Source organism: Pelodiscus sinensis, chromosome 5 (assembly GCF_052426305.1).
Source record: "Pelodiscus sinensis isolate ZL-2025 chromosome 5, ASM5242630v1, whole genome shotgun sequence".
NCBI lineage: Eukaryota > Metazoa > Chordata > Testudines > Trionychidae > Pelodiscus > Pelodiscus sinensis.
Genome location: NC_143056.1, coordinates 114,287,616 through 114,311,913, shown reverse-complemented (window position 1 = coordinate 114,311,913; position 24,298 = coordinate 114,287,616). Strand labels below are relative to the sequence as shown.

At 39.7% G+C, this 24,298-nt stretch overlaps 1 protein-coding gene across 5 annotated transcripts; it reads left to right on the top strand.

Annotated features, from left to right (window-relative positions):
- The first annotated feature begins 2,405 nt into the window (after window positions 1–2,405).
- On the top strand, window positions 2,406–23,211 carry UEVLD (UEV and lactate/malate dehyrogenase domains). Of its 5 annotated transcripts, none has more exons than XM_025189837.3 (12): window positions 2,406–2,429; window positions 3,727–3,811; window positions 5,560–5,625; window positions 8,006–8,169; window positions 9,429–9,564; window positions 11,554–11,678; window positions 12,317–12,422; window positions 14,513–14,683; window positions 15,710–15,883; window positions 18,926–19,010; window positions 19,686–19,809; window positions 20,566–23,211. In XM_025189837.3, exons 2-12 carry the CDS (start codon window positions 3,799–3,801, stop codon window positions 20,731–20,733), a joined length of 1,332 nt encoding a protein of 443 aa, XP_025045622.1. In that variant the 5' UTR covers window positions 2,406–2,429; window positions 3,727–3,798; the 3' UTR covers window positions 20,734–23,211. The 5 variants fall into 5 exon arrangements, with proteins under 5 accessions (XP_025045622.1, XP_075784227.1, XP_075784228.1 ...); XM_075928112.2 differs by lacking the exon at window positions 2,406–2,429 and adding an exon at window positions 2,476–2,667; XM_075928113.2 differs by lacking the exon at window positions 2,406–2,429 and adding an exon at window positions 2,588–2,651.
- Window positions 23,212–24,298: the final 1,087 nt, after the last annotated feature.

Genomic DNA, 24,298 nt, shown 5'->3' with positions numbered 1-24,298 from the left:
TGGCTGCAAACATGATGAACCTTGAACTTACGTTCAGTTGGACAATGCATTGGGAAGGAGATGGACTAGAAGATCTACATTCATTCCATTTATGTTTTTATGATTCTATGGAATGGCTTCTGTCAGCATTAAAAAGGCATGCTACTTAGGGATAAAACAATCTGATGAATAGCACTCTTGCTCAGACAGTAGGGCAAAAAGTAATGAGAAGGAATAGACTTCAGTTTCAAGTACAGGATAACAGCAACTGTTTCAGAAATTAGTTTTATCACTAAACAGAAATGCACCAGAAGAATTTTTTGTGTAAAAAAAGATTTTTCAAAAAGAGGCTATGTCAACATTACAAAAAAAGTCGGAAAAAGATACACAAATTGCGAACCACAATTTGTGTATCTTTTTCCACTTTTCTTCTGAAAGAGGCTTTTCCAACATTTGGCCCATCTATACAAGGCCAAATGTTGGAAAAAAAAACCCTCTTTCAGAACATCCCTTCTTCCTTGTTGAACAAGGTTAACAGAGATGCCGAAAAAAATGTCTGTTTTTCCTAATTTTTTTTCGGAAAAGCAGACTTGTTCCCTGGACATGGTAGAGCTTTTCCAGGATACCCAGAAAAGCTCTGCAAGAGAGATATATCTTCATCCTGATTGCACTCTCAGATATCTAAATGATTTGATTCTGCCCTAAGATAGTCATAACAAATCCTCAAGTTATTTTAAGATATATCTCTCTACTACTAATCTCAGAGCTGCCCCTACAGCATTTGACTCTAACTCACTGTACTTGCTTACTGTGAGAGATGCAGATTCTGCGCCTGTTAGCAATTGTTCAGTTTTCTATTGATGGTGTAAGATATGATAAAAGGGTGTTATAATTTATGTGGCGCTGCTATACAGTAGTACTCTACAGCCAATATCACTGTCCTTTCTGCCAGAGGCAGAATAAAACATTTTATCATTAGAAAGTGTTCCTGGAAAACACATTAATTTTTATGTAAAAATATGAACAAGAAATTATGGGTTGCTTAGCAAATAATGAAATGGGAGCCTGTTCAAAGCATAGCAACATCAGAGATGTGACATGAGAGAGATGAATGGAAGGGTAAGCATGAAATTAGTAGCTATGTGAAATAAAATGGTCAGCATTTTTGCAGGGCCTTGAACATAAGAAAATAGATTTAAAGCTATCTGAGGAGAATAACAGTGAAGGGATACAAAGAAAAAGTAATATGGTTGAAATAGATAGTGAAAATGATACGTTTAGGGGTAGAATTTAAGATATGCTCTAGCATCAGAGTGGACAGAGTAGCAATAGTCAATGTAAGACTTGACCAGCCTGTGGATTCATTTAACAGTGATGACAGAGAGGCATGGATGGGTTAAAGATCTGTTATGGATCCATGTTAATAGTTAATATTATATTAATCATGTCTACACATAATATTTTGGGAGGCAAACAAGATTTGAAACAGTTGCCATTTTGGGTAAATTAAGTACTTTATCACCACAATCATTATTCTACTTCTATTCTATTTCTATTCTAAATATGCAATACTGGAAGGTACTCAGATAAATGAAGGGTTGTGGCTAGCATCTGTAATGAATTGTTTGTTCTATTTCATTATCCTCAGGGAGATGTGTATTCAGCAGTGTATTTTCTGGTAGGGTGTTTATTTGTTCGGGGATGTTTGCTTTCCATTATGCATACAGCTCTGAGATTCCCCCTGTAAGTTCTTATATAAATAAATGGAATAAATAACCCAAACCACTTTTCATCTGAAATATTGATCATGTCGCCTCTAGATAGATGTTTATACTTTCTGAAGTTGATGGGTGAATGCATTTTTGAGATATGCAAATCTGAAATCTTTATGAAAAGTCTTCTGTTTTTAGCATGAAACACAGCTTCCCCTAAAAACTATAATTGTATTCAGTTGGCCTCAGTGACAACTACAGCACTGAATCGTATGGGGGTGGGTGGGAAGGTTGGATTGTTAATCACTAGGAATATTTGAACCTCTGATTATTCCACACCCTCCTTGGTGGCATTCAGAAAGCCAGTTCGGTGTCTGGAAATCAGTTTCATAAGCAGCAGAGCATTTCAGGACTGGGCTGCAAGGAAGGCATAAGGCAAGAAGGTTTTTAAAAACAAAACAAGAAGTGGGTGACTGGCAAGGCGTATCCTGTTATGCTGGCTGCTCAGTGGCAAATGTGGTGTTTGCTGTCCCTTGGTGGCCAGGTCTTTGGCTGCGCTCTGACACCAGCTGTTGTGGAGGGCTATTAGCTTGGGAAAACAAGGAGGAGCCAGGCCTGTGGCACCTTACAGACGAGCCGATTGACGTGGGCATGAGCGAGGGCTCAGCTGTGCGGCTAAGAGCCGGGGGCGTGCACCCAGGATTAAGCAATGTAGCAGGAACACGCACGGGGCTGCAGGTAGCCGGCTGGCCTTTGGGCGGCGCTGGGACAAAGGCTGGCGGTACGGGGCGCGCAGGCTGCGGGACTGGAGAGCCCAGCCCGCGTCCACCCACCCACCCTGAGTGCCGGGCCAGGGGGTGGAGCCGGCGCTTTGGCTCCTGGCAGTTGCCGTCCCGGCCGGGCGTAGCAGGAAACGCGGGAAGCCGCCGCCGCCATGGAGTTCTCCGAGGAGACGCTGAGGTCGCTGCTGGGGAAGGTGGGCGGCGCGCGCCGAGCTCCTGTCCCCTCCGCCCCTCCCGCTGGGGAGCGGATGGCGCGAGCCGCTGCCAAGCCTGACGGGAGGGCTGGGGGCTGTGCGGCTCCGCGAGCCCGGCAGAGCGCGGGCATTAGCGGGGCAATCCCGGCTCGCCCCGAGTGGCCCCCATCCCGGCTCTACCTTCCCCTTCCCCCGCGCCTCCGGGTCTCCCCTCCCCGCCTGAGCGCCCCGGCTCGCCCTTCCCCACAGAGTGCCCCCCCCCACACGCCTCCGGGTCTGTGCCCCCCCCCCCACACGCCTCACGCGCTCCCATTCCCCCTGAGCGCGCCCCTGGCGCTCTCCTCAGCCCCCCGAGTGCCCCGCGTTCCTGGGTTGGGGTGTCCGTCTAAATTCAAGTTTCTCACAGTTTGGAGCAGAGTGTTTAAATCCTGGAAGTGTGAACAGTCCCACGTTTACAAAACGGTGGGGGGGGATAAGCGGTCTGGGGGTTGGAAGCTATGGAGTGGGAATGGTTCAAAGGAAGTAGCTTGAAGGCGGGTTTTGCCAAAGGCATTCGTGTTCCTCAGAATGTGGCTAACTTCTTAAATAAAAAGTTGGGTTTTTCCTTCACCCTCAACTCAGTGACTCCATAGGTTTTGCTCAACCTCTCTAAAGTAATTCACTTCTGGGACAGATACTAAACACCACATTTTATTCCAAAATATTTTTTTCAGACACTTTCTTATATTTGTGAGGAAATTGTTACGAAAACCCTTAAAAATATAATTGGTTCTGTGAAAGCCAGTATAGAGTTTGCTGTTAGCAAACAATATAATTATACAGCTTCATCTTTTTTCAAATATATTTTACAGACATATAATTGCAGATGTTGGTATTCAGATACGATTATGCATCCTATGGCCCAGTCGGTTTCAGAATTGATTTTTAATGTCAAATCTATAAGTAATCCCTTAGCTGTCTCTTTCTGCCTTCTCTTATTCTTCTGCACCCATCCTGTCCAGTTTAATGAAGGAAGTGGATCTTTGATGTTGAAATATCCTCTTTTTGTTTTGTGTGCAGTATAAATTCAGGGACCTTACCATAGAAGAACTGAAGAATGTTGTTAAGGTCTACCCAAACTTCAGATTCTCCATGGACACGTACAGTAAGCATCTGATCTAGTTATTTTTTATTGTATCTTTCAGCGGTTGGTTGATTGTGTGGAACTGTGCCTTTTCATAAGTTACCTATCTACAATTTAACTTATCTAAATTACTGTAATTTTCAATTATCTTCCTAGCTTTATATCATGTGGTTTTTATTCAGGAATTCATTTCCTACAGTATTTTTTGTAAGTTAACGACACTAAGCTGAGTGGTTTTTTTTTTTATTAAATGAATAAACTAACACATTGGTGATTATACAAACTGATAATTTCCTGGATTCCATATTACTTTCTCACTTTAGCAAGTTTTAAGCATAGTTGATGAATTTTACATTAAGAGTAAGCTAGAAGAAATGTCTAGGGACACCAACTTTAGGCCAGGTTTATACTAGGAGGCAGTGTTGAACTATGGCAGTGGCCACCAACCAGTAGATCAGGATCTACTGGTAGATCTTGGAACCTTTGACAGGTGATCCTAAGAGGTTTGGCCAGGAGGCTATCAAGTGCTAGCACTTCATCTGCCCCTCTCAGCACTTCCATGCTGCTCCTGCCCTCTGCCCTGGAAGTGCCTCTCACTCCTGGGAGCCTCTTGCTTGCTGTGCAGGGCATAGGGAGAAGAGGAAGGGGGGAGTGCTGATGTCAGGGTGCCCCTCCCTCCACCCTGTACCCCGTCTCCACAGAGGGGGGCAGGGATGGAAAGAGTTTGCTGGCTGCTTTTGGGAGTGGTGCAGGGCCAGGGCAGAGGTGAGCCTGCCTTAGCCACTCAGAAACCATCTGTGGTAAGTGGTGCCCAGCTGGAGCCTGCATTCTGAATATTGACCCCAGTCCTGAACCCCTCCAGCAACCCCAAACTCTTGCCCCCAGCCTCATTAAAGTGAGGATAGGGGAGGGAGGATGGAGTGAGCAGGGGCAGGGCCTCAGAGAAGGGATGGGAAGGAGGCGGGGCCTCAAGGGATGGAAAGGAGGCGGGGCAAGGGTGTTTGGTTTTGAGGTAGATCCTGGATTGTATTTAAATTCAAAAAGTGATCTTATGCTTAAAGGTTGGAAACCACTGAACTAAGGTATTTAACTCCAGCTCTGTGAGTAGTATCGTTGGAGTAAACATATCTTAGTTTAACTTACTGTGGTGTCCCCACTGTGGTGGGATCGATGAGAGAGTTTCTCTCCTGTTGACGCTCCTTATTCCTTGTGACCCAGTAGAGTACTGGAATCGACAGGAGCATGATCAGTGGTTGATTCAGTGCATTTTTACTAGACCGCTAAATCAGCCCTCGGGCTGGAAGCAGCAGTGGCTGGAAATCGACCCTCGGAAGAGCAATCTCATGGTGTCTGGGAAGGCGGTGGGGGGACAGGTCCTGTTCAGGTTTGGGGGGGGGGAACAGGCCCCACTCCCGCCGCTTCCTGTGCACCCCCACATGCACAAGGCCCTTTCTTGAAGGACACAGGCAATGCTGGGTAAGTCTCTAGTAAAGAAATTAAAAAGTAACATTCTGTTTAAAAAAGTAACAAAGAGAAAGGTGACCTGTGTGAGTTTAATTACTTACTATGTGCAGTATATACGTTCAAGAAATAAACCTGTGATTAAATATTCACATTTGCTGGTAAATATTCATTTTCAGCATGCATCTTAAAGTTGGAATCAATAGTTATTTAAAGGTGGAATGAAGCACTAATGGGAATTACTTAGAATATTGTATATTTAAAAAAAATCCTCACCCCACTAAAAAAAAACTTGTTCTTGATTTCAGCTTTCAAAGATGGATCCCTTAAAGACCTCTTGAATTTTAGTGGCACTATTCCAGTGAAGTATCAGGGTAAGGTTAAGAACTAATTGACTGCGTCGTATACCAATGCCAAATACAATAGTAAGACATTATGTACATTTAATAGGGATGTTCCTGATTAGTCCCATTAAGCTTGGAAAAGGCTTTAATTTCGTACACCCAAGATGGTAGAAATGTTGTTTCCTTTGCTAAGGTGCATGACCTGAAGAGTCTCCCGTAAACCACATAAGAGCTGGGTTAAGACTTTTCTCTGACTTGGACGGTGCTTGAAAAATCTACTTGCTTTGGTCTTCAGTGTCTTGGGTCAAATCTTCAGTATCTTTCTTTTGTTTTTTAACAATAATATCCACATGTAAGCATAGTATGAAATGATCCAGTGCTGGCTTTCTAAAACTGCAGGTGGACAACTCCAATGCCTCTGATGCTGTTCAGAGCTGGTCAAGCTGCAGCAGTTGCTTAATTGCTAGAGCAGAGGTAATCAGTAGGCAGACCCTGTCATGATTATGAGGGTTAGCCAGCAGCCTGGGGGTTAAGGGGTTAACTACACCTAGCCAGGTGGAGTGACCAGTAGGAATGTAGGTGGGACTTTCAACCTTGGACAAAGGAATTTGGGTTTTTTTTCTTTGTCCTTTTGTCTCTCTGGGTGAGTTCTCTGCAGCTACAGAGAGGGACAAGCATGTCTCTCTCTCTCTCCAAGACACCATTCTTCATTTTCTGTAAGTAGGGTAAAGTTTAGGTAGTTTCGTTAGGTTATTGTTTTAAGGATTGGGTATGAGATCTGAGATCTGGCACTGCTTAAAAGATGTTTTGGCTTTTCTTGGTAACTAAGTTCTAGGCCCATGGAGTTCCTCCATGAGTATATTTTGTTACCTCCCTATCTAGTCAGTATGTTTGCAACAGGAATATTGTTGTAATAATAAAAGTTCTTCTTTTCTTTTTATTAACCTGGCAGTGGTTAATTGTGTGCCTTGATTTATATCTTAGGGGTGAGATTTCCCAAATGATCTTCCCCCTGATTTCTTTATCAACATTTGGGTGGTGGCAGCGGAAGTTTTATTCCTAAGATCTAGGTTTTTAAGATTTTGGGGGAAGTCTTGTACCAAAGCCTGGTAGATAAGGCTTTGGGGTACACTTGCTGGCCCCCACTTCTGCATTTATCATGCGAGAGTGGGGAAGGAGCCATGACAGACCCCAGGCCAAATATGGACCCCCAAACTCTTTTGAACAGATCTTGAAATCTTTATTTACTTATAATCAGTAAATTTAATCAGTGTTATAATTTTAAAATTATAGTATCTTGAGTCTGGGTTATACCTTGACCAAGAAATTTGGATCTAGATAAAAAACAATGGACTACTGCAGTCTGTAGGCTTGTTAATTTTTCAGGTTTCACTGCTGCTATTCAGACTCCTTCAACCAGATAGGACACTAAGAATCTGGTCAGTTTCACTCTTGGGGGGCAGGAAGAAGCTATGAGGAGCAGCATAGCTCCAGTGGCTGGAGTGGAAGGCAGTTGCTAGGATGCCCTGGGATGAGAGGGGGGGAAATGGAGAGTAAGAGTGCTCTTCTCCTTGCCATCAGCCAAAGGGTTGGAGTGAGAGTTCATTTCTGAAAATATTCTAAGTAAAGTTGATTAACAGTTAAATTCTGTACACTAGTGTTTTATTCCTTTTCGTTTCTGGGGTTAAATTGCTCAGGTTGGCTTTATTAGTGGGGATGGCAATGTGACGCTCTTCAAACAGGATTACATTGAAAAGGTCTTGGTTCACATTAGTTTGTGTCTGGAGTGTCTATGCAGGGTTGTTGTATCCATTGTAGTCCAAACTGCAGGGCACTGTAGATGCCCTAAACGTGGACCCCATATCCTAGCTTTCCACATGAGAGCTCACTGTGTAGACAGGCTCTTTCCTAGATTTGCTCTGAAATAACTAACTACATATTAGAAAACTGATTTACTTAACTAGGTGAATGATTGTGTAGATGAGCCCGTAGTTCTCATGCTGGTGGGTATTGTTAAAAGTCTTTGTAGGGTGTGTTTCAATATGCAATATTCCCAGATAATTAGGACTCTTCCTTGAACTTGTAGTTTTTGAAGTCTAGGCATGGAGCACTTAATATATTGATTCTCCTCATTAGCTCTTTGTTTCCAAGGTCATATTAACCCTAGAAAAGTAAATGGATTGCTGTAAGAAGCTCCTTTGATCAAGTTCTGTTTGAAATCCTGACAATTATAAAGCTTTTTTTTTAATCTGATACTTAATATAGCAGAGTTGGTAGGGATAGTATAAATCATTAGCATAAATAAAGCAAATCAAGTATTATCTTTTAAGGAAAACACAACACACAATCATGATTTCAGTATACCTTTGAAATGCAGTGGTCATAATGCTTTTTGTTTTGTATCTAACAGGTAATTCCTATAACATACCAATTTGTTTGTGGATTTTGGATTCTCATCCTTTTGCTCCTCCCATTTGCTTTCTGAAGCCAACTATGAACATGGAAATCTCTGTGGGAAAACACGTAGATGCACATGGCAGGATATACTTGCCCTATCTACAAAACTGGAGCCACGTAAGAAAAAAAATTCCAGGAAGAATATTATATTACATAAAAATTATGCTCATTTTTTCCTCTTCTACATTTGTTAATCTTAAATGTACAGTCAGTGAATATGCAGAGAGAAGCAGAAAGTTGTTTCCATCTAAGCAGTAGCCTTCAATCTGTCCGATATTACAAGGAAATAATGAGGAATAAAAGGGGTTTAAACTTTTCTATTAAAGAAAAACGCTAACCAGTGATTGGGTAAACAGAGGTTATATTTATCAAGTGCAGTTTTTCAGTAAAATTACAGTAACTGATATAATTGTCTTATCTCTGGTATGGATATTATTGCACTATGGAGATTGTTTTTTGGACTTTATATACTAATCATTCCTAGAAAAAACAATTTTAGCTGCTAAGTGGATTTCTTTTATCTAATTCATGTATTTAGTTATGATACTGTATCAGAGGCTATTTCTTATGTCCAATAATACTTCAAACAACCAATTGAGTTGGTGTGTGCTATTTTTGTTCAATCCCTAGATTCTCCACTTGTCTAATCCACATTTCCATTGTTAAATATTTACATTTGTATTAATAAGTTATTAAAAATTAAATGGAAATGCAGGTTAAACCTCTAAAATCTGGTACGCTCTGGTCCAGCAATATCTGGGGTCCAGAAGGATTGAGGATATTGCTGGACCAGTGAGTTCCAGTTGGCCAAGTTTAGGAGTTGCGCTGGTACTGGGGAGTGCAGCCCCAGCAGCAATGGGGCTGACACGGGGAACACGGCACCGCCTGGGCCAAAGGCAGCAGGGCTGGCACCCGGAAGTGCAGCCCAGGCCAGGCCACCACAGCGGAAAGTGGAGCTCCAGCCCGGCCAGAGGCAGCAGGGCTAGCGGCCAGGAAAATAGCCACTGGTGGTAAGGGCATAGCCCTGGCACTGGGCAGGAGTGCAGCCCCGGCAGGGCTTGGGGGGCAGCGGAGCTGGCAGCTGGTTCATGGTTTGGAGGGGAGCCTTAACTTCCCTTGGTCCAGCAAACTCCATGGTTTGGGATGGCTCAGGTCCCGAGGGTGCTGGACTAGGGAGGTCCCAGCTTTTTATTAACGGGGGTGCTACTTTTCCTCAATCTTAAAAATTGGTTTCGGTGTGAAAGGTTGATGTTTATAGTTTGGATAAATTTATAGTGACTCTTATGCAGTAATTTATTGACAGGTATTTTTATGGGCATGCTGTTTATGATAGCAAGTAAAGATTGTACCTCTTCTCATATATGTATTTATTCCAGCCGAAGTCAATTATTGTTGGATTAATCAAAGAAATGATTGAAAAGTTTGAGGAAGAGCTACCTCTGTATTCAATACCATCTTCTGACGAAGCAAGGCAGTTAGAACTGCTATCTTATATTGCAAAGATAACTGCAGGTATGTACTTTTCTGCAGATCTGAATCAATATCCATTGTGTCTCTGATTTTAGCCATTTTTTATCTTTTTGAGATGGCAAATAAATATTACTTATAACGTGTGTTGAATATATTTTCCTAGAGTTCGTTATTTTTCTTTACCTTAAATGTACCCTTTCGGAGGTCATAGCTGATTTACGTGTTCTTACAGATAATGATGCTATATGCATTATTTGTAAAATGAAATTTTGTGTGCATCATTCAGTATAGTGAGAACCATTATATTATCAAGAGTATTGAATTAACAGATTGTAATTATGAAATATTCAATTTGTGCAATTTAAAACCATCTTCCAATCTTTTAAAAACACTTTCTGAAGTAGAATACATTGGTGCATGTACTGTAGTAGCATCAAAGGGTTTATTATTTGGTTGCAATAGCTGGCAACTGTAGGCACTGAGAATGTACCAGAGGGCTTGCCTACATGGAGTAACGCTGCAGACTAGAGGTGTGTTTCTTAAAACATGTGGTCATGGATTCCTGCTGGTGTGTCCTCAGGAATGTGACCTGCAGCTTAGTGAGCTTTTTATGTTCATACTGTTTGAAACAGCGCTAACATTAAAGAGCATTAGGGAACCCTAGGTGCACACCATTGAAGGTCTACATAGACCTTTGGAAGTGCAACACTAGTGTCTCTTTTAGAAATCCCCCTCCCACATTGTAGTCCACATCACTGCTTCTTGTAACCAAGTGCAGACACTGCAAACTCCTGTGGAGAGAAAGTTCTTGTCTCAAAGATCTTCATCTAAACAAACAAAATGGACAAAATGTCTGAGGGGTAGCTGTGTTAGTCTGTAACTTTAAAAACAAGTAGTCTTGTGGCACCTTAGAGGCTAACAGATATATAGGATCATGAGATTTTGTGGGTAAAATCTACTTAATCAGATGAGTTGAAGTGAAAATTGCATAATCCAGAGCAGGGCTGGAAAGTATGATTGTGTACATGGTTGAGGCTGACCTCATCAGTTAATGTTCATGGTTACATGCAGGTTCCCTGTATACTTGGGGAGCCAGGTTACATGTAGGCTCCTGGTGCACACCAGCTCCCTGGGAGCCTGTCCTGTGCTGCTGCCTGTATATCAAAGGCAGTAGTGTGGGGTGGCAGGTGGGAGCTGGTATGTGCGGGGAGCTGGCTTCCCCTGCACTGCTGCTCTGATACAGAGCTGCCTGCCACTCTGTGTGTAACCATGCAACCGCTGAAGTATTCAGCAGTTACATGGTTATTTAATTTCATGCATTTTAATACTCCTAATCCAGAGTTTATATAGCAGCCAAAGCAGTTTCCTGACAATTGTAGGACCCGTGTTAATTAAACTAATTGAGTAGGCTGGATGTGTTCAATTAATAGAATTTGATGTGAAAGTGTGAATGTCAAAGGCAGGGGAAGTTGCCTTTGTAATATCTAAACCAATTAATATCTTTATTCAAACCCAGGTTGACGGTGTCCATTTATCCATTGTCGCAGAGTCTATCCGGTTTGGCCAATATACATTGCTGGCACTTGGTGGCATTTATCACATTAGAGGATGTGTAGTTTTACGAGTCCGTGATGTGGTTTATGTGGTTAGCTCCTGTGATAGTATCGCTTATGCTGTTATATACAAGATGGACAAAGAGTAGCAGGAGAAAAAGAAGGTGTACTGATACTATATTAAATGAGTTGCCCCTACATCACACTACGTTTCAGTAGCAGAGATGAATGGAGAGTTTAGGGAGCATGGTCAGTAGACAAGGCATCTATTTTTGTTCTTTGCTTATGAAAAGTTTAATTTAAATGTGAACTGTAAGAATATAATCTTGTGGAAAAAATGTCTTGCACTATGGAAGCCTTGAAAAATTAGTTTCTATAGCATGACCAATGTATTGGAGAAGATAAAATAATTTTGGTTGATTAGACTCAGGCATTATCTTTCACATATAGTAGATAGTATGGTTATTTTTAATTTTAGGTGAAACTGACATGAATTCAAAGACTATGGTGAGTGGACAGAAAAGAGATGGAGGCGTTAACAAAGTTACTGTGATTGGAGCAGGAGATCTCGGCATTGCTTGTGTACTAGCAATTGCAGCAAAGGTATTTTCTTGTCTTCAGTAGAATCTATTAATATTGTCTAGTGCTGACCCTGTAATGCTATTTCATCTAGCTCTTAGTATTTAACACACACAAACAATCACTTCATTTTAAGTACTTTTAATAATTTATGATGCTGCTTCTACAGTTTACTTTTTTCCTATTTAAATATATTAAAAGTAAATTTTACACCTTTCAAATGTAATCATCCTTTATGGTGTCTGACAGAGCTGTTAATTATAAAACATTAAGGGTGAACACGCAGAACACACAAATTTGTAGTACAGGGCTATTGTCAAGGCTGCGATCTGTACTGTGGAGTCCTCTGAGTATACGGTATTTCTGTATTTGCTCAGTAGTCAGAGTTTTGGCCTTTACTTTGAATGTTGGGTGCAGCACTTCTTAAGAGGAGGCTGTTTATGTGGTTTAATATACTATTTGGCAATGAAACTACCAACACAGTTGTCCAATTTTCCATTTAATATTACATAGTCATTGGTGGCTTTGGTTTGGGCAGCGGGTTTTTTTGCAACTCAATTTGCATCTCTTTTACAGTGAGATCAAATCTCAGAAGCATCTTTATCAGAATAAACTGTGTTTTTTATTTTGCTGCATGAGTTAAAATATATGTATGTGTACAGGGTGCTGCAGACCAGGTGGTTCTCATAGACCTCTCAGAAAGTACAGCAAAAGGAGGAACAATGGACCTGGATATCTTTAGTCTGCCAAATGTAGAAATCAGCAAAGGTACTTTTTTTTTTTTTTATATATACAGTAGTGGAACATACTACTGTATGTTCCAGTATTTTATTTTGCTGTATAGTTATTTAATACTTTGAGAACTTGATCACCAAAAAGAGTGATAGAAACATTCATTTTTTCAGTCATTAAATTCATTATAGGTCTATAAGCACACATTATCTTCTTTTTTTTTTTTCACCTAGAGAAGTGGTGTCTGCTGGTTCAGGCTGTTATATGCTGGTATCATGGTCCAGGGAAGTTTGTACTCCTCCTCTCTGATACTGTGATCTGTTCTGGTTTTGTAGACTTAGATCTCTTGTGATATCTAGCTGCATTTAGTTCATTTACTAGATATTTTGTAATATACTTTTTAGTGGCTGTGCATGTTCCACCTCAAGCCGCTAGAACAGACTCTTCGATACAGCGTCAGTGTTCTTGATGCTGGACTAAAAGAACAAAATACCTCTGTGAAAGGAAGAAATGAGGATAAAGATTTCCCCCAGAATCTGGGGTTATAAGGATGCAGTGGTCAGGCACTATAGTGAAGGCCCCATTCTAAATACTACCTACATGGGGTTGGAAAAAGAAGACAATTTCTTGTTTAGAGATCCAATTAAAAATGGCAGGAGAAGGATGCTTATTTTTACTACTTAGTTTCTTAGGAAGGTATAAAGAAAAAAACATAAATTAATCTGTGGTAGAAATGTCCATTTTGTTAGAGTAGGAGACTGGGAGCTCAGATTTCTGGGCAGCAAGCTTTGTATGATCTTGGGCAAACTGCAGTTTCTATCCATAAATGGGGATAATGTCAACCTCAGATGGGTTCTGTGAGTTGTAACCAGGAAGTCCCCAACTTACGAATGGGTTGTATTCTAAAAGTTCTTTTGTAAGTTGTTTGTTTGGAACTTGGAACACATTTTCCCAGAGAAACAATGTTCTAAATGGTGGTTAGGTTCTCAGGCAAGCCCATGAAAGCCTGTTTTTTAACCCATAATGTAGCTGAAATACTATCTGCAGTGAAAAATAGTAGAAAACAATACTATTGCCATACTAGTAACTAAACAAAGAAAAACAATACAATTGACTAACAATTTGTTTACCTTGAATGCTGATGCTTGTGGAAAGTCAGGTTTAATTAGAGTATGAGGAAGTAGGTGCAGATTCTGTAGGGGATTTCGGGGCACTTTCGAGAGGTTCATGGTATTCATTCCTTTGGAGCACTTTTCTTAGAAAATGTTTCTAGAAAAGCTTGGACAGTTACCATCTTTTTCTCAAAGTAAATTTCCTTGTAACATGTGAGGGCAGTGTTGACCACTCTGGAAATTGAGGTAAATCTTGAGGAGTTGGGGTCTTGCTCCTCAGACAATGCCATGGCCTCCTCAAGCATCCTAAAGCCCCCCACCTCCCCTGTGGGCTCAGCACCAACTAGGGACGCTCCCAACCCCATCCCCTTGCTGGCTCCTTCCACAGGCTGTGTTTGGGTGGCAGCAAGCAATGTGAGTGCGAGTTGCAGGACTCTGGAGGAGCAGGGAGCAACAGGTAGCTGGAAAGAAGTGGTGGTTTCCCCTTCAAAGCGCTATTCACTCTGGTAGGCTGTGCAACTTCCCTCTGCTTTTCTGGGGGCGCTTGCACTGTTCGTGGCAACTTGCACCTCCTACTTGTTCCCCTGAGGCTATAGCAAAGCTTTTTCTGTATGTGCAGATGTTTGTAACTCTGAGATTACCTATATAAGATACTTTGGAATCTTGGATTAGAAATACTGTAGAAGGGTACAAAGTACACTTATATAGTAGGAAAGTTCCAAAACAAAGCTCTGTGTATACTTGCAACACAGTAGATCAGGGATGATGATACATAAAAAATAGCCTTTTCTGTCTCCCTAATTCAGTTCTACTGTAGGAAAAACTTAAAGGTCTTGTGGCAAGACAAACAAAAGTAGTTATGTGGTGAAGTAAACCTATATGTATTAGGTTTAGTGTGGGTTATTTAAAACATCTTTGTGTCAAATCTGCCTTGACATATCTAACTTGATAAAATGAGATTTTAAAAAACATCCTCAATTTCTTTTAAAAAACATCCTCAATTTCTTTTATCAGATTTTTCTGCTTCTGCTGATTCAAAAGTGGTGGTGCTCACCGTTAATTCTCTGGGTAATGCTCAGTCATATCTTGATGTCATTCAGAGCAACGTGGATCTATTCAGAGGAATCATCCCAGCAGTAGCACGTTATAGTCAAAATAGTGTGCTACTTGTTGCATCTCATCCAGGTTCATGGGTATTTTACATGTATTTGATCTTGTTTGTCCCTATACCTGATTTGTTTCTGATCTATTTAAAGACTACCCTGTTTCTTGGTATATTCTACTGAGCAGGGAGCCAGCACTCTTAAATTCTAATCCCAGTTTTGAGATGGACTCCCTCTTCAAACTTGGGCAAGCCACTTTTATCTGTGTGTTTTTCTATATGAAGAGGCTGTTGGTAAGATGTTGTCTTAGTCATAGTTTACATAAGGGTGGAAAATTAGTATTTTCATGTGTTTTGTTTTCTGTATAGTTTTAAACCTCACTTTGTCTAGAGTCTTATGATATGTCTATCCACTATAGTCAGAGTACCTTGCAAATGTTTTTAGTGTAAAGATATCTCTCTCTCTCTCTCCCCTCCTCTCCCCTATGCCTTAATAATATAAACATGCAATAGGATCAAAATTTCTGGTGGATAGCCCCCTATGTTACCAGTAAATACTTTGCCCATTTGTTTGGAAACACTATCATAATTCCATGATTTTCTGTCAGAATACTGGGTTAATTTAGTTGGGATTGGTCCTGCCTTGGGCAGGGGGCTGGACTTGATGACTTCCTGAGGTCTCTTCCAGCTCTGATTCTATGGAAGGAAGACATAGACGTGAACCTACCCCTTTCCCTCACACTCAAAACATGTTAATATTAGAGCAATTGGAAAGAGAACTCTTTGCTTCATCCAAAAAAGGGAAGGAGGGGAGACATTTACCACATGTCTACATTTTGACATATGAACTAAATTTTGAGAAGGGATGTTGCTGTTTTGGAGCGGGGAGGGAGAGTTTTATTTATTTTGTGACTATTTTACTGGAGCTATGACATTTATTTTCAAAGCCTGACTCATTGTTTTAGCTGTGAGTAAACTGCTAATATTGTCCTGTATGTTTGTTTTGAGTTATAAAATGTTCCTGCTCTTGTTTCTTGTGAATGAATTATAGTTTACTGTTTTAAATTTTGGGCATAATTGTTTTCAACATACTTTTGTCCCATGTTTAGTGGAAATAATGACACATGTATCATGGAAGCTGAGTGCATTTCCTAAAAGCAGAGTTATTGGAATTGGTTGTAATCTAGACACTGAAAGATTCCAATATATTATTACAAACTTGTTGAAAGCACAGACCATAGGAAAAGAGGCTTGGATTATCGGCGAACAAGGGGAAGGCAAAGGTAAACTGATGTATGATTATGACTTATGGGCATATGTCCAATGTTCTGGCAATGTACAAAGATGTTCTCTGTGCGTTCCCAAATGGGGAGAAATGTACAGAAATATAGCTTTGTTCATGTGGTATAACGCTAAATTACGTTAAAGATGTTGACGGAGGACGGGAGGGCTGTCAGTACTTCAGGGAATATCATGGTTTTCAGAGGTGCTGTCTCCTAGTTCACATGGATGTTCACAGTAGCTGTTTGCTCAACTCCTTTGCAAACTGGCTGTAATTGACTTCCCAAGGTGCACAGCAGAGACAAAAATGGAGCCCAGAAGTTTTGGATCTCAAAGAAGATAGAATTAAGTGCTCTCACAGAAGTGTATTAGTTCTGTTTTAGATTCTCCCTACATTTAAAAGAAGTGATCTATGAAGGATTAAGTAATTAAGAAAACAAACTAGGCTCTTTATCTGGTCTGCTTAAATTTCTGTTCCACATAGAAACATTACACTTAATTTAATTCATGATTGTGCAGCACCTGTTCCTACACAATGCAGCTACTATTAAGTGTCAGGTTTTCCCCCTCTTAAATTGAGTCCTGCTAAGGAGGGAATTTTCTTCAGAGGAGAATTACCTCCCTTTTCCTTTCAAAGGTTGTCCTCAAAAAAATAAAACCATTTAAAAAAAAAAAAAGAGAAAAAGAATAGTTAAGTTAAAAAAAAAAACTATATAAATTGAGAACTGTTCTGTAATGGAGATTTGAGCATATATGAAGAGTGGAAATTGCAGCTAACCTTTGGGATGGACTTGCTGCCTGGATGTTATGTCTAATAAAGGGGGGAGAGAAAATACATTATTTCTTTAGAGTAACTTTTAATCTGTTTTAAAATCTCAGTAACATTTTTCTAGTGTATCTTTCTGACTCATAAAACAACTTTCACTATCAGTGTTTTCATTTTATGGGTTCTTTAAGTCATGACTTCCAGCTGAAATACAGACTCATTTATAAGAAAGCAATAATAGATGTAATCTGTACAGTAGGTTTGTCAGTCTTCATGAATCTGGGCTCTGTCACACTTCAAAGTATCCTTGATAGCTTTGTTGTAGTACGTGGCTTTTCAACTGTCATGCCATTCCCAGCTTTCCTTCCATGTGTTAGGCTAAATAATAACGCATTGTGTTTGAATTTCAAAGAATTGAAAACATTATACCACATTGATGCATGCTGGCTCCCCCTGTTCTTTGCCAGTCCTGATTTACTGAATCCACCTAACTTAAGGGTGAGAGAATAGCTTTGTCTCCATCCATGGTCCATTCATTACTGAGGGTCTCTGCTGAAAGTGAGTATAGTAGTTTTTGTGGTTTGGTGTGCTGGTGGGTTTTTTTTTTTTTTTTTTTTTTTTTTTTTTGGATAGCTCTCCACTAAGAACCCAATATTCACATATTGAGTTCAGGATTGCTTTTCATCATGCTTGCCAAATCAAATGAACACTACTATGGAGGATGTATTTTCCACTGTTACTTAACAGCTATGGTGTCCAATCAGTTTTGAAGCAAACTAGCCACACTCAACCAGCCAAACAGCCACATGTGACTAGTGGCTAGCATATTGGACACTGTGGCTTTACAGCAAAGTCTGAGGGGAAAGTATTTATAACCAAATTTTGCAATATTTGGCCTGAACATAAAGGTTGTACTCAGATCTGTTTTTTCTTTTGACCGTATTCCTATTTGAAATTGATAGACAGTGGGGAGTGGTTGATGTTTAAGGGAACTGGTAATAAGAGTATGGACCTGTCACCTCTAACTTCAGATCTAACTTGAGTTGACAGAAAATTGACATGTGTAGCAACAGGTGTGAACTGAATGGGTCGGTTTAATCCTCTTCTTGGTAGGTACATTTGTGTGATTTTTGGTAACAGTTATTGTCTCTCCTTGTGAGCAATTTCAACAGAGATGAAATGGGAATGGAGACTGACCTAGCCTCTTGCTCTTAACGTTAGTCTCTTTAGGGCAATGTTACTTAAACTTTTTAAGACTGAGGAACACCAAACAATTTTTTATGAGGAACACCAAGGATTTTTTTGTTGGGGGGGGGCGTCGCCTGCCCCTTCAAGGGCGGCCATTATAAATTCTGTTCTCCGCGGAACACAGTTTAAGAAACACTACTTTAGGGGGTTCAGACATGCTGACAGAACCATGTGACTAAACTTGAGAAGCTATTTCTTGTGCTATATAAGTGGAGCCCTGCAAATCTGTGGATATTTATCGGCTTTATATCTACAGGTATCCACATCCATGGATCATGGATTGGATGCGGATACAGTTACCATATGCACGCAGGGCTCTCTCTAAGGCTGTCATTCCAGTAATACTCATCAGCCTTGTACATGCACATGCACACTCACCTACCCTCATAACATTATTATGTGTTAAGGGATTGGGTAAAGACATCAAATCCAAACATTTTAATTGTAGGTAAGGCAATAAAAGCATGTAAAAATTTTAAGGAAGGAGAGTTTAAAAAAAAACCCTTAGAAAGGGAATGCTGAGAAACATTAAGATAAAACATGTTTTATTTAACCTGTATCCCTTCTCTCTTTGCATTAAAGCTTAGGATATCATCTTTAATACATGTGTGGGGGTTTGTTTGTTTGTTGACAACAGGAGCCATATTCCATCATTCTACATAGTGCACTTACCTAATGCATCACAACAAATTATATTAAATTCTTATATGGAGTCTTTTTTTTGAACAAGTGCCTCCAGGCAAGTTCTGCCATAGATTTTATAACTAGAGCCCTGCGTGCATACAAAATTGGAATCCGTATCTACAAAAATGATCTGCAGATACCCGCATCCATATCTGTGGATATAAAACAGATAGATATCTGCAAATTGGCAAGGTTCTATTTATAACCTCAACAAGACACCAGCTGAGTTCAGAGCCTGTACTAGCCTATGCTTCAGAAAATCAGTTTAAAATGTTATTCCAATATATTATGACACAAGTGTTTTGTGCTTTGTTTTGTTTTTGTTTGTTTTTTTAATTTTATGTAGTACCTGCATGGAGTGGTTCTAATTTAATAACATATCAAACTGAAGGAATAGTGAATCATAATTCTCAGGAGCAGTTGGCTAAGAGGTAATACTGTTACAACACTAAACTTAGATTCACATCATCCTGTTCCCATAAGTTTTTGTTTTGTTTTGGTTTGTTTTTTTGCCAATCTGCAAAATTCAGAATTTCTGAATAGTCTGACTTTTCTTTACTTCTCGTCTGCATTTTTCACGTCCCCAGTATTCCTGTATACCTTGAGTATACAGGAAAAGTGTTTTTAATAGCTAAATACAATTAAGTGGTAATGTTACTAGACTAAATGTGATCTCTGAACTGTTTGCCACATTAACACTAAAGGCCTTGCCTCAGCATTTATTTGATGCAGTAAGCTAGGCTGTTATTAATACATGACACTTAGTATCTTCCCTCTGAGATTCTCAGAGCACTTGATCAGGAATACACTGTAGTGAACAGGGTATATATTTAATATTACTTTTTCCATGGAAAACAGGAAAATGTCTGCCATGATAACTTTGTATTAAGTTAGCAAAGTTTGTACCATTTGCTGGAGGAATTAAAAAATGGTGAAATTTGTAGAAGTGGGGGAAATAAAGCACTATTTTAGAAAGCAATTTCTAGAAAACTAGGAGAATTCATCTGGTATGTATGCAGTACTTTGTGTGCTTGTGGAGATACTGTATGTTGAACAAAACATGGGTAACTGAAGAAATTTCTAAACCCACATTTTTCTTTATATAGAGCCATGGAAGTTCTTAAGGGAAAAGGTCAAAAGTCCTGGTCTGTTGGACTGTCAATAGCTGATCTGATTGAAAGTATACTGAAAGATAAAAGAAAGGTTCACTCCATATCAACTCTGGCAAAGGTAAATATGGTATTAATTTAATATATTTTTCTATTGTGCTTTTAATCCTATTACTCATGTTAATTGTGGACAAACATAGATCTTAATCCTGACCAACCATTCTGCAGATGCACAAGTTAAGTTTTCATACTTTAGGCACCTAGCTTTTAGGATTCGTCTGAAAATGAGCAAAAGTCAATTACTGCCCTCTGTACTGGACTTTCAAAATATAAGCAGTTGAGAGATGCAACATGTGCAGTGCTGTTCTCAAGGCTGTTAACAGTTTTGGCAAAATAATAAACATGTCATGTTTCTAAGTGCTTGATGTTGATGCAAATCTCTGCAAGAGCCAAACATCTTCAACTCCATTTACAAGAATATGATGTAGATATTCTCATTACTATATTTGTTAAATCAGGGACAAACTTCTCTAGTTTCTGACTTTTCTGATCATGGAAGAGAAGATATGCTTATATTTGACCAACCAGAATCTCAGACTGAAGTTTAAACTTCATTCTAAAAAACTATATTAAAGCTGTGTTTATTAAAAACAGCATTGAAACACTTTTCTGTAGTTAAAGTAACTTTACTTTACAAGGCCTGTGAACATCCTACATAGGAATTAAGCTGTGCTTGTAAGCTAAACAAAGCATATCTTGTGATGAATTATCCTTCCTAATTTGAATTGTTAATTTACTATTTCATAGTGGGCATGGGGAATGGAGATTATTGAAGTTGGTGGTTCTATCCACATTATTTTTGTATTCACTATTTCAGGGGTGCTGCAATATAAACAGTGAAGTATTTTTAAGTATGCCATGTATTCTTGGAACAAATGGAGTGATTGAAATTATCAAAACACTGACGGAGGATAAATTGGTGGCAAAGAAACTGCAGAACAGTGCAGCATCAATTAATGACCTTCAGCAGCAACTGAAACTTTAAACCCAGTGAAATCATGCTATATCTGCTCATGAAAATGCTGGGTTTGCTAAGGAAAAAAGGTTCCCTGGTAGATACAGGTTTCTTCACACACAAGAATGAAAAGTTTTTTGTTTTTTTTTCTTAAGACTGTAGTTCTTGTTTTCAAAATGAAGAGGATAATGTACAAATGTTTCGTCAATTTAATTAATTTTTTTATCTGTGTACTTTCACTAAACTATGCACCATATAGGCCTTATTTTCATGTTTACAATTTTTCAATTGTGCCCTTTGCTGGGTCAAAGTGGTTCTAAAACTGACTTAACAGTCTACCTGCAAGTGTCTCTGATATATGTAGAATTTTAGGTTGTGCAGAGTCAGCACAGAAAAGCTGCCTCCCTGACTTCCTTAAGTGTAGATGGCATGACTAGAGCACAATTGCAGTCCAGCTAGTCAGTGCAGTAAAGCATAGACTATAAAATGATCCTTGTGCTAAGCAGACACAGTAATGGTAGAGCACTTTATTGTTTTCATGTAATGGAACTTGACATTAGCATGCTGCTAGAGAAATTTGGAAAATATTTTTAATCATATACCTTCCAGCTTGAGCTTTTGGGCATTGTATATGAATGCTGGTGTATGTTCATTAAATTGAGCTTTTTTCCTAGAATTTTGCTCTAACAGATTTGTATTTTTACAAATAGTTAAGGTGCTTTCAAGTGGTGTATTAGAAATAAATTTCTTGTTTTAAAAACGAGGGTACTCCAACAATTAGAGTATTGGCACAGATACTGAACATAGTGGTGAGGTGTTTGGTACGGAAGTGGGAATGAAGGACAATCTGACAATTTAATAATATAGAAGTAAATAGAGATTAGGGGCATAATTCATGGAAAATAGGTCCTGATTCAAAGCTCACTGGTGTCAGTGGGCTTTGGATCAGGGTCATAAGGAATAAAGTGACTAAGCAGGGCAACTGAATCTGAGTAGGGAGATACCTATAACTGACAAGATTTGAGAGGTGTACAGAAAAAGCAGTTTACTAGTGTTTAAAATACACCAAAAATGAATGCACATTGGTGCAAATGATTTTATAGACTTCCTAAATAATCTTTGCTTGTTCATTGTGTTAGTCTTAAAGAAAAGTAATCATCTTGTGAGTGGACATCAGTATTTAATTGAATACTAATGATACCAAATACAGTGTATAGGAGAAAATGTATACCCAACACTTAAAAGTGCTGGTATATATTTCTTAGAATACCTTTGAAGCTTTATGTTGGTAAAGACCCAATATACTGAATGAGTTAGATTGATGATACGCTTGCTTGTGCCTTATATTTATTGGTACCTTATAAAGGGCTCATTCTTGAAGGGGCTTAATACCCTCCACAAACTTTTGGGCCTGTTGGGTATAACTTAAAAGTCCATTTTCCATTGTGATCCAAGAGAGCAATATTTAACCCATTAACTTCAGTGGGAGTTGTTATGCTGAGTGACCTCAGGATTGAGACCAAATATAGCAAAACTGCATTTTTTTCTTAATGAGACCACTATTCATATTGTTTTAATCAGTGATGTTGTATGAATAGTGATAGAATAATTGAACTAGTTAGTCAAAAAATTGAGCTTCGTGCTCTACCTGGACTTGATTTCTTTTTAACTTATAAAATCTTCTTGAAGGAACAATAACTTTTCCTTAAACTGTTGTGCATTTAAAATTGTTCATAAAGAGGGCTATGCTTAATTAGAAGCAATCATTTTTTACCTTAATGTTGTAATATATTTTGTTAAAAGCTGCAGTCCTATTATAATTGGCACCTTTTAGGATATATGGTACTTAGCACTCATAATAATTCAGAGATGGAGTTATTTTTAAACATTAAATGCAATTGTTCTAAAGCTTTCAATTAAGGGATTTCAGCTTTAAAAATACATTACATAGCACTTTAGATAATTTCCTTCCTATGAAAATATAGTCACATTTAGATTAACAGCACTAAAAGGCATCTTATGACATGCATTCTTGTTCTTCAGAAACAATTTAAAAAAGTGTGTTTTAGATTAATGTTGATATGTTATCTATATACTGTACTTTTGTTCAATTCTGTTTTAAATAATGGTTCTCATGACTTGTGGTTCTCAAGGTCTCATGATTCCTATTGTGCTTTTAAATGAATTATTTATATGAAGGCAGTTTTTGGAAAAGTTACCCAGAAATGCAGTAGACTGTTGCAAGACTATTAGTGATAGTGTGCTGTCTAAGGTACTACACCAAAGGGTCTCAACTAAAACACATCATGCACCAAGATAATAGATGTTCATTAGCATAATATTAGAGTTGATGTGGTATACTCTTTGATTTGTAATTAATACGTTAATATAACAAAATGCCATTTGTAAATACCCTTGTAGTGAATGGGAGAAATATCTTTTTGCTTACTTTACAGCTGTCAGCAATACAAGGTGAAGATTAAGCGTAATAAAGGATGCAGAACTTGATATGTATGTGGTCTGTGCTATATTAATCTCTATTCTGTCTTATAAACAGATGTCTGTGTGTAAAATTACACTTGAGTTTACAGGGGTTGTCCCCCTGGTTTTTCGCTTTTGGCTTATGGCAGGGATACTCAATAGGCGAACCATGGGCCTAAGCCAGTCCACCAGATGCTATTGAACAGACCCTAACATCTTTTTATTTACTTACTTTTTTCTCCCCTCCTAGCCCAAGAAATTAGGACCTTGAAAAAAATAGGCTACCCCAATAACAGCAAGGCACAGTCTCTACTTTATGGTATGTAGTAATGTTGTGGCCCATTGCTGTCAATAGTTTATGGGTACCACACAGAGAAGCCCCTTTTTTTTTTTTTTTTTTTTTTTTTTTTTCAATCACTGCACCACTGAGAACAAGTAAAGTGGACTTGTTGGCGGCATTGTTCCCTTTGCAATCTGTGCTGTGCTGTGCTGCCCCGCGGGTGAGGCCCAGTCTGCTAGAGATAAAGTGGGGAGATGCACTTTAAGAAAGGGGATGGAAAACCTATGGCCCAGACCCAGCCTGCAGCTTTATTTCACCTGTCTTGGGGTAAGTCTATGCATCACAGGTAGGAAACGCGACCCTGGGCAGCCCCGCCCGCCACTGGATGCGTACGTGCCAGTGGCATGTCCCTATAGCTTCTCTGATCACCCCTGTGCTTATGGGCTATGTGTACTGCTCCCAAGTGCTGACTCCGCAGCTCCCTTTGGCCTGGAACCATGGCCAACGGGAGCTGGAGGGACAGTGCATCAAGTACCCTGGCCTATAGCTTGGGTGTTGACTAAGCACAGCTCCTGGAAGTGGCTGGCAAAGGCAGGGCCGGCAGAGGACCTGCCTTATCCTCACTACTCTACCAATAGGGAGCCCCTGGAAGTACACACCACCCCACTGAAGCTTGTAGCCCAGTGGTCCCCAACGTGGTGCCCGTGGGCACCATAGCACCTGCCGGGGCATTTATGTGCGCCTGCTTAGTGACCAGGGCCAGCCTGAGACATTCTTGCGCCCTGGACCCCCAGCGCATGCGCGACCCCTACCCCCGGGTACGCAGTGTGTATG

Coding starts and splice junctions, on each gene's coding strand:
- UEVLD (XM_075928112.2), top strand. CDS start 2,626: ATGGAGTTCTCCGAGGAGACGCTGAGGTCGCTGCTGGGGAAG. Junction 5,626..8,005: donor TATTCCAGTGAAGTATCAGG/GTAAGGTTAAGA, acceptor TGTATCTAACAG/GTAATTCCTATAACATACCA. Junction 14,684..15,709: donor ACTTGTTGCATCTCATCCAG/GTTCATGGGTAT, acceptor TCCCATGTTTAG/TGGAAATAATGACACATGTA.